Source organism: Triplophysa dalaica, chromosome 4 (genome assembly GCF_015846415.1).
Source record: "Triplophysa dalaica isolate WHDGS20190420 chromosome 4, ASM1584641v1, whole genome shotgun sequence".
Lineage (NCBI taxonomy): Eukaryota > Metazoa > Chordata > Actinopteri > Cypriniformes > Nemacheilidae > Triplophysa > Triplophysa dalaica.
The window spans coordinates 4,260,803-4,271,466 of record NC_079545.1 but is presented as its reverse complement, the minus strand read 5'-3'; the positions used below and the strand labels follow the sequence as shown (position 1 = coordinate 4,271,466).

At 36.5% G+C, this 10,664-nt stretch overlaps 2 protein-coding genes across 2 annotated transcripts; one reads left to right on the top strand and one right to left on the bottom strand.

The window, feature by feature from the left end:
* Window positions 1–3,135: 3,135 nt before the first annotated feature.
* On the bottom strand, window positions 3,136–5,757 carry derl2 (derlin 2). Its single transcript, XM_056746784.1, has 7 exons — window positions 5,599–5,757; window positions 5,152–5,217; window positions 4,989–5,062; window positions 4,798–4,891; window positions 4,055–4,250; window positions 3,802–3,892; window positions 3,136–3,617 (listed from the first exon to the last, which is right to left on the bottom strand). Exons 1-7 carry the CDS (start codon window positions 5,689–5,691, stop codon window positions 3,512–3,514), a joined length of 720 nt encoding a protein of 239 aa, XP_056602762.1. The 5' UTR covers window positions 5,692–5,757; the 3' UTR covers window positions 3,136–3,511.
* A 209-nt stretch (window positions 5,758–5,966) lies between these two features.
* On the top strand, window positions 5,967–7,873 carry mis12 (MIS12 kinetochore complex component). The gene is made up of 2 exons (XM_056746786.1): window positions 5,967–6,168; window positions 6,664–7,873. Exons 1-2 carry the CDS (start codon window positions 6,153–6,155, stop codon window positions 7,293–7,295), a joined length of 648 nt encoding a protein of 215 aa, XP_056602764.1. The 5' UTR covers window positions 5,967–6,152; the 3' UTR covers window positions 7,296–7,873.
* Window positions 7,874–10,664: the final 2,791 nt, after the last annotated feature.

Sequence of the window (10,664 nt, the reverse complement as noted above, 5' to 3'; positions counted from 1 at the left end):
TTTATGCTAAAGTAGTATTATGTGATTTCTTTTTTAGAACACAATACTATGATAATAAAAAAGTTATTCAAATTCACATGTATAACATGTCTATTATTTATTTAGCTTCTTATTAATTGTAAGAGCTTCTTGTTTTGAATTATTTTAGTGTTGCATGCCTAAATTCATAATATTTACTATAAATTCAAAATATGGCATACAATTTATGAAATTGTGTTTAACAAAAATTGTCATAAATTTGATCATGAACAATTTGTTCAATATCAGGTAGCTACTGACATTGTTTAAAACTAGTACAATCTTTTTTAGCAACATATATTAAGTGCTTTTTTAACACAGGAAGTTAATCATCTGTAAAACATCCACCCTTGGAGGATGAGTGCAGTGTTCATGATAAAGCTCAAGAGAATTACTTCTTTATAGAATGAAATACATCTGAATAATATTCATTTTCAGTCGTAGATTTGCTGCGTGTGTTTCATATACATTATGCTATACAAAAGGGTTTTACTTGAAGCATTTGCTTAGAAAGCTTATGGTTACTACATTCTTATTAAAATTCTCCACTCAGGAAATACAGCAGACTGGAAACCATGCAATGTGCCTGACCAGTACTAAAAAGCAGAAGTAACAGGAGACAAAAGTGAAATTAATTTTTATAAAGTTTTTATTATTAGTTTTTATCAAGTCATGTCATATACATAGTAGTCAATTTTTATCCATTTTACAGATGGAGTCACTACGTCCTTTCTTTTGGGCTATATTATTGCTGGCCATTGTTGGGTCGTCTCTGGTGATAATAATGATTTTTATTTTCATCAATGTTTGCATCAGTAAAAAAGGTAAGTTACATTTGCCGTCTCTGAATAATCTGTAATGCATTTAACAATCTAAATGTGGGTGATTAAAGCTGTTCCACAAAGATGCATCAGAATTATTTATAATACTCAGTATAATACTTAGTATTTATAATACTATTTGTTTTTACAAGTGCCATGTAATATGAGTGCCATTTGAGCCTTTAGAGCCTTTATATGAAGACAACCCTCTGCATGGCAACAAGTGATGCTCTAATGGTTGTAAATCCTGGTCCTGGGACCCACATTTTACAACTTGTTTGCTGACACACCCAGATCAATCATTTAATCTCTCTTCTAACAATCTAATTTGAATAAATTGTGCTAAATAAGCAAGCTAAATAAAACATGTAGAGTGCTGAGGGTCCACATGACTATGATAAAAAACGACTAGTCCATATACCATTAGTGTAATTTTGGTTTGATTCCTTTTCTTATGTTGGTTTTCTTTTTTCTAGTTACTACATACCATACACGGACCAAACAAAATCATTACAGTGACACAAAGTTAAAAAATCAGTAAGTCTATCAAATTTATTGCTAGTCCATATAGACCGTAAAATGTGCTTCAATTCAAAAGCAAATGACTACTTCCATTACAGGGAAAATCAAGTTTTTCACAAAAACTTTGAGAACGAGAAACCACCCTTACCTCCAAGAGATCAGTTTCAGTCCATGGATTCGGGTCTGTTTTGGTTTTATTTTTGCATAAATAAACTTAACTTCTGTAAGTTATTTATAAAAGTTGCAATTATGAGGTTAGTGACCGTTTATTGGTGGAACCAATAAAATTACTCTATTTTGGGGCAACCAAAATTAAGTTCCTCTAAACATTTGACCTGTATAAAATTGTCACTTTTCATTATGTCCCATAATGATTTATTTTAGATTGTTGGATTTATGCTGTAATATTACATTTTACAACAGGACATTTCTGTTAGTTTTACCTAATATATAATTCCCATATGCATTATATAGCCTACATCATTTAGTATCCAATTTTAATAGTGTTCTAAAAGCAGAACCTGTGGGACAAAACAAAGCCCTTTGTAACACAAATGTAACCATCTTAATCATGTTTGCATTTTCAGTTGATCAGGGTTATGAGCACGTGGAGCCCTTGCCAGATTATGTGGTGGTTGAGGAATCAGCCCCTACAGAGCCACAAAAACCCTTCACTCCTCAGTACGCCACAGTTGAGACTAAAAGTCAAGATGAAGAGAGTGTCGAAGAAGATTATGATGATGTTGAAATGTCTGCGAACAATGACAGTGAAGATTATGATGAAGTAGGATAAAAGAGTCAAATCGTTGGATATATAAGTGAATGCAAAAATTGCACGAAGTCATATGAAAGTGTATATGTATAAACTGTACATTATTAAAGCTTAAACAACTACTACTATAAACTACTTTTCAAAAGTTCAGGGTCACTATGTTTCTTAACTGTTTCTCTTGACCTTACAAACATTTTTATATGAAGTTGTACATAAATGTATGAAATTAGAGATATATTGTGTAATCATACAATTTTGTCACAGCTAATTCTATTAGTTCCTTTTTGTGTAATTCTAAAGTGCTGATGAGTTTATTAATATTCTAAAATGTGAAACAAACATACGTTTGCGAGTGACCCTAAACGGGGAAGAGTAGTGTATGTTTACTTTCATTCATTTAGGTTTTGTTGTATGTTTTCAAAACTAATGAAACTTGTTTTTCCCTTCATGGCACCCAAGCTGCTTCATGATATTCATATTTTACCGATTTCTATAAGGTCTTCTACCTCTTTAAGTAATGCTTTCCTGTAGCTCAGTGGTAAGAGCATTGCGATGTGGGTTCGATCCCAGGGGATGGCAAATACCTATGTAAAATGTATAGTATAAAGCAATGTAAGTCGCTTAAAAGTGTATGCCAAATGCCTAAATGTAATGTAAATGCAATAACGACATACTCCTAAACTGAAGCCCTTGCAGATTTGTAACAATCATCATGTGTTTAACATCAACTTATGTTTCTCATTTAAGCATTTTAATTCTTATCTTGCAGACCACAAAATATTTTTTTTCAAAAAAGTATTAATTTGCACTAATAAATTTCATGCCCGATATAAAGTGTAAGCAAACGGCACAAGTCTGTGGAATACAAATAAATACACACCGTTAAGTATTTACACCTTATAAGCCTTTATATATATTATATTATATGTATATGTATTATAATAATACTTTGGGTAAAAATCTGTCAAATGCATATTCAAAATAATCAGTACGCATTACAAGTTATTTTTGACCATACATTTATTTTTAAATTTAAAAAAAAAGTAAAATTACAGCTGTCCTTGTGTCTATCCAGTTTTTTTTCTTGCAATGCTGCTCCACTTGGAATGACTGTTGCACAGGACAAAAATGGCAACAGCAATATATCAAAAGTCCGTTCCGTTTTAAACACGTTTGCGCAGTCAGAGGAGCCCTCCGGGTCTCAGACATTTTGAGGGATATAATTTCCGTGCACACAAACTGCAAGTCTCCATCTATAGCTCTGTGAGTGGAGCTCCTGTTTTTTTGTACAGCACAAGAGAAACAAGTTGAAGAAAAGGAAAAAGTTTTCCTTGTTCTCAAAGATGTCCGGTAAGAGGCAGGCACTATAGCGCTGGATCTATCCTCCAAGTCGCTGGCCCTCTCCCCAGGCAAAACCTCCGGGACGCTCTTCAGGGAGAGGGTTATAGTTGGCATCTTCCTCTGGTGTATCAAAGAGCATTTTGCTAGAGGAATGGAAGAAAAAGATCATACATTTTTTTGCATCGAAGCAGGTGGAGCACCATATCAAACCCAGTCATTACAAACATAACGGGCCTTGTGCTTTCATTTCATTATTTATATCTTTGAAAGACACAAAAAATGGTCAAAATTAAAATAACTTGATAATGAAATCCTAGAATGACTTACAGAAAGAAAGGAGTCTTCAGCCATCTGCCACCACCGGGTTGATTGGGGAACACATCCTCCAGAAAGAAATAAACGTGTCCCACTGCAATACCTTGATTTAAAAAACAAAAGAAAACACCAGTTTAATGATTCCTCTTTAAGAATGTATTTACTTACTACCAATCTAAAATGCTCATCTGCATCAAGGCAAATGTTCCTTCAATGCAAGTGTTTTCATAAAGCAACGGTAATTATATAAATCCACAATAAATACCTAAAAGGTCCACAATGATGGAGTTTCCCAGCAGCAGAGAGAATCCCATGAGCACCCATGGAAGGAAGGGCGCCTGGAAATTCAAAAGGCCGAAGAAATTCATGCGTACGTTTGGGTTGCGTCTGCTCCATATGTACACCAGCATTATGGTGAAAGCTTGGCCCAAGAACACAAGATTAACAAATGTGCCAAATATCTGCACAACCATTAGGAAAAAATACAATCAGACTTGTACATTTTGAGAAAATGTAAAAAAAAAGTTTTGGTTTGTTTAACTTTTTTGGTTAGCAATTGATTCCCATCCAACCCAACTTTCATATTTTGTTAATTTGACAACTGAAAAATGTGGATAAGGCCATTATGAACAGTGATGAACTTATATGTCTAAATTGACCACAATGAAAAAAAAAAGGGCATTACATTTACATTTCTGCATTTAGCAGACACTTTTATCCAAAGCAGCGTACATTGCATTATACTACACATTTGTTTCTTAGTATGTGCAATCCCTGGGATCCTACCCATGACCTTGGCATTGCTAACGCCATACTCCATTGAGCTACAGGAAAAAATTATTTTCTGTATCCATAAACGACATATAAAATATTACTTATATATCCATTTTAATTTAGGGGATAAAATAAAAATATATTTGGGGATGAAGACATGAGATACAGAAGTTATTATATAAATACATCTGCAAAAAAAACACACCAGCACTGCAACACAAATGTGAAGGATACTGTCATGAGAAGGCCACCGAAGAGAAACATAAAGACAAAGTCAGCGGTCCTGCCTCTGAAAGACCCCTCCTCCAGCATTCGACAGTACCGGTACCTATGACACTCAGTTTAAGGACTGAAACATTCAAGAATTTCAGACACCCTTCATATACAAGAACATGTGGATACATTCAAATAAACTGAAAGGATACAAAAATATCATGTTGAATAAGAAGTTGAACCCAACCGGACCGAAAAACAAAAAGTTGGTTATAAGCCGCCATACCTGTGAATGTGAAAATATTATGACTTTGAAAATGGCTTAATACATTTTTCATAAAGTATAAAACCATTCCAAACCTCAGCATCACTTACCTGATAATTCCTTAATATTAAGTCTGGGTTGAAGTAAAGTTGGAATGGTGTGATGAGCTCTAGTTGCTGTGAACACAAAGCAAACATCACAATCAAGTAAGAATGACATGTTTTAGATAAATAACGTTAGTTTATTCATAGAGCAATGAACCTAAAAGGTTTCTGTTAGCAGCTCCTTGAGGTTACACTGTCAGGGCATGGCAGTTACTGGAAGCAACAGGCATACCATAGTATCAAACTAAAAACTAGACCGAGCGACACTTAAAAAGTAAGATTAGTCTATAAACATAACGTAAATGCACGAATGTAAGATGTCATATGTCTTGCTAACGCCACAGTCAGCCAACCAGAAGATGCCAGCCGTGCTTTAACGAGTGTGGACGCGGCCCCTTCAAACAGCAGCGCCCAAAACTCACTTAAAAATAAGTATTCAATCTTTTTACTCACCACGGCGGCTGTAGTGAGGACGCAAGCGGTGGCGTAAGATCTAGTGACCACAGGAATCTGTAAATATTCCTGTCGGATTGTCTGGTAAGCCATTTTTTGGAGCGGCAGCCGTGCTTCCGGCACCTTCTTGCCACGTCATCAACTCGGCAAACGAATGAAGGAGGCGATCTCAGCGCTCGACGTTTCTCATTGGTCAACGTGTGCAAGCTGTTTGGCTATGAACGGCCAGACAAGGTGTCAATCATAAAAGCATCCCGGTCATTGAATGTATGGCACTTTTCTATTGGTTGATAAATGTTGTCACCCGACAAATTAATGTTTGACAGTTTCACATGTTCAAGATTATTACAACCGCAGAAGAGGTAAATGTGTAAGAATTGTGCATAAATAATTGTGAATTTGTTTGTATGCTCGATTCAGTTCCGCCAAAATTGGAGCATGCAAATGTTGCGCGTTGTTTTTAGAAGACTCCTGATCGCCAGGGGGAGATGTTAAGTTTAAAATATCCGTTTACTGACACATGAAGAGAATTGAACTGCGCGCGGGCTGCTGAGATGGGTGAAAGCGGAGGTAAACAATTTACTTAGATTATTTTAACATTCATGAGTGTCAGAAACAAGTTATTTACACGAAATACTATATAAAAATAATAATAGCATTATGACCCTTTTCTCGTCGGTAGTTGTTTTTAAAATGGTAAGTAACTAACGTAAATGTTTAAAAGTGGACTATCATTTGCTAATTGTTTTTAAACGTAACTTAATCCTAAACGTGTCACTGTTTAACTTTGTTTCCCATTGCTAGCATATTTTGAAGTAATTATCAAAACAAGCCTTATTTTTATCCCGTTCTCCTCTCCACTTTTACTTACGTTACGTTGAGAAAAAAACGTAGCATACGTAAGTTAAACGTAGCATTCTGTTGCCTCACAATGTTGAATGCTTCTTCATTTCTAAGTATCTTTGTAAAAAAAATTGTCTTATAAATAAATAAATAAGAAACTTAACAAATTAAACTTCAAATTTCAATCCGATTCCTGTAACTGTGTCTTTGATTAATTTCTAGCTTCAGAGGGATCTGAATCCCTTCAGCTATATGAAGCGCAGTTCTTCGGCTTCACCCCCGAGACCTGCACTTTACGAGTCCGTAATGCTTTTCTCGACTCCCTCAACCACATACTGGTTGCCGTTGAGTCTGTGTTCGTGAAAAGGTTGTCTCCAGGGCAGGAGCCTTCAGCAGAGCTCCGGTTGACAGCCAGAGAAAGCACCCAAAAACTGCGCAGGTTCCTCCAGGAGCGCTTTGAAGTCATGTTCCAGCGCATGAAGGGGATGCTGATGGATCGTGTTCTTACCATTCCTCCCAGTGTCTTACTGCCTGACGACCAGCTGCACCAGAAATATCCAGAAGGTAAAGAAGAACTCATGAAGCTGCAGAGCTCCATCGCAAAATTGCAGCAGGCTTATGAAGCCGATGTGTGTGCCAAGCAAGCGCTTCTCGCTGAGCTTGAGGAGCAAAAAAACACTCAAAAACAACTAGATGAGGTTCAGAGATGGATTGAGGAGCTGCGTGTCTCCTGGAGACGGGAGGGGATGGGAAATGTCCAGGACAGCATCCGATACATGATGGAGACTGTGGGCCAACTGCAGGATGTTGTTGGAAAGATTGGCAAGCAGAGTAAAGAACTGGATGAAGGTTGATGGATTGCTCATGCATTGGCTCAGAGCTGTGGTGTAATGACATGATCCACCCACCAGAGGGAGACTGCACGCAATCCAATTATGCAGACAAGCACAATTGCATTAACATACAAGTGGCATGATCAGTCCAGCTTCAAAGCAATACATTTGTAATCAGCAAAATTTCCTTGGCTGTGATGTGGTCCATCTCTTCTCAAAGTTATAGGGTTTTCTCAATTTCTATCCCATTCCTTTGATGTTCGGTACTGTCAGATCTGCATGAGATTAATACAAATTTCCCACAGGCCCCCACCGATTTCTTAACAGCTTGGCTGGCTTTACACATGAACATCAAGTTTATGTTGTCTAAAAAGACCCTTCCCTTGATGTGCAGAGGATAAAAGTGTCAAGTTCACATTGGGTTGTTCAGAGCTTCATCACCATGCAGAGAAGGTCTCAAAGTCTTTCTTATAGTCTGTATCTTTATCTACATGTGTTGGACAATTTTGGAAACGTAACCGTAGAAATTAAAGGATTTTTTTCACATAATTGTTTTAGTTATATATGTAAATAACAATAAAAAGATTTTTTGAATAATAGTGTTTTGTGCATAAATAAAATCACACAATAACATACCACAAAGTAGAACAATTTAACCCTTCTTAAGGTTGCATTTTGATTAAGATTTTCAGTAAATATCTGAAAAAAGGTAAGAGGACCCTAAAAGCAAAATAATAGTGTTGGATCAGCATATTTGTGACTTGACTCTAGTAACTATCCAAAACACCCATTGCTTAATTAAATTTGTCTTATTTTAATACAATATTTAGCAATTTTCATTAGGTTTTTTACATTTAAATTTGGTAGTTTATGCCTAAAGGAAGATAAAGCTACCAATGGAAGAGGTAAAATGCATTTGTTTAATATGCATTGTCTTGAAAAAACTAAATGAAGAAAAATTATGTTTTATGGATGGATGAATATTGCAACGAATAATACACTTGTAAATAAGAATATGGTCATAAGAGTTCATTCCATGTGAAAACTGAAAAAAAGAAAATGGCTAATTTCGTATGTCCAAGATGAAAATCCCAAGGGATCGAGCTTTTCATATGTAAAAATAAATCATAGCATGGACAGTTGAGAACGGGGATTGGCTGGAGGGCATGCATTAAAACAAGGTCTGAGAGACAGGCACGAGACAGTGGAAGATTGACTGGTGCGGGAAATGGGTGTATTAGAGAAGGGAGGGGTCCTTTCCAACCTGGCCAGTTCCACGTCTCTGTCTTTCATCACTCATTACAGGCGTATTCAGAGCAGCTGGGGCCATCCACGAAACGCAGACTGGACAGTGGCGTCACAATCCAGACAGGCTGGCCTCAATCCCCCCCTGCCAAGTCAGATTACTAGGGTCTTCCAATAAAGACCCTTATCTCCACACATCCATAGCACTAACAAGCTGGAGTCAAAAAGCCCAGCCTGAGCCTCAAGATACTGAGGTGATGAGTTAATAGAGAACGGCAAAGTGGAACCAAGCTAAATTTAATAAGGTTAAATCTGAGATCAGTTGATTTAGACCGATTGACTACATTTGCGCACATCAAAACCCATAAATGGTAACCATGTCACAGAACACAACAGGGTGGTGAAAGATTGCATTTTAGTATGTTACCCTTGACCTACTTTTGCATGTCAACAAAGGGCCTTTATGTTACAACTTGACATTCGACGATCAGCTTCTTCAATGCCTAGAAAGAACCTTTCTTGCACGCGGAATTCACATTCAATCTAATTTGTATTGTGTGGCATTAAATAAGTTAAATTCTCAAAGCAGGTAGTAAAATAGTTTTTTCTTTTTTGGACTTAACTCCCAATATCATAAAATATCGCAGTGAAGAATAAATAAAATATGCACTTCTGCCTTGAGAACGCCCCACCCCCCCGACCACGGCTACGAAAGACTCTTTCCACCAGAGGCAAACATGCTTGAGCTATGAAGTTCAAAGCTTTTCAGCTACTTTTTAAGAATCCTCTTGTGGTACAAATGGGAAAGAAAAAAGGCTAGAATCTGTTTCATTTCCCACTGTGAACACCCCAAAAATCTTAGTAATTATATGAACTTTAGTTTCCCTTCTGATTCATGAATGCCACATCATTTCTATGAGAATTCGTTCCATCTTATAATGGCCCCATGAAAACTGTAGTGTTTTTTTAAGGTAAGGTCAGACTGTGAGAAACATCATTAGAGCTGAACGGCTTATGTTGGCGATCAATAGAGTCTTGAAGACCTGCTTGCAACAGCAAATCTACTCCACGCTGTCAGTACAAATCAATTCTGCATTCAGATTAGCCATGTTTAAAACTAGATCATGGTGCAATATTTTAGTAATGTTAGAATATAGGGATGCACTGATGCCGGTATCGGGTCCGACACCAAGGTCATGTACTCGTTAAAAAGCAGCGATACCAGATCGATACCTCATGTGACTGACTAAAATGTGTCATTATATTTGGAGGAGTTTTTTTGTAATTATTAAGCTATTCTATCTTTATTAGTCTCACTGTGTTGTGAAAATGTACAGGCAGTGGTATCGGCGATTACCCAAAAATATATATCGGTACTCTTACTCTCTTTAAAAAATGGTATTGGTGCATCCCTACTAGAATATTATAAAACTATATTTTTTCAGTCACGCAGTAATGCATTTGGATCCCATAAACAATAAAAAACTATGTGATCCACACTGTTTGTTTTATTTGAGCAATTGAGTTTTCGTTGTAGTGTTGTTGCATTCTTTGATTCAAAACAAGCACAGCCCACTTCATGTCCCCATTGCATTGCATCATACCATTGGAAGAGGTATTTCTTACTTTCGGGCTGTTTGAATCATTTGAAGCAGGGCCTCAGAGTTACATGAAACAAAATCCCATGACACATTATTGATTTCATTTAGAGGTCTTCTTCCCAAAACAGTTAGTTTAAAGTTCAGGACTGCCGTTTCTTGATGGTTAGCTGTGTGTGTACAGTGCTTTTTGTTGCGGAGATAAGCTTTTACTTTTGTTGTGTTTAAAGGGATAGTTCACCCAAAAAATGTAAAGTCTTCTATCATAACTAAATTTCTTCTGCAGAACACAAACAAAGATATGTTGGTAAACAAAACATAGGCCTCCATGACTTCTGTTGACACATTTCTCAAAATATCTTCATCTGTGTTCCACAGAAGAAAGAAACCCACAAAGGTTGAATGACATGAAGGTGAGTAAATGTTTTAAAAAAATTTTTTGATTGAATTGTCCTTTTAAGGTCTTGATACAAACCCATTTTGTTGGTGCTGAATATCATATGTACATCGGTGCAGCATTTTATAAAAGATCAGACTTTTAATTTAG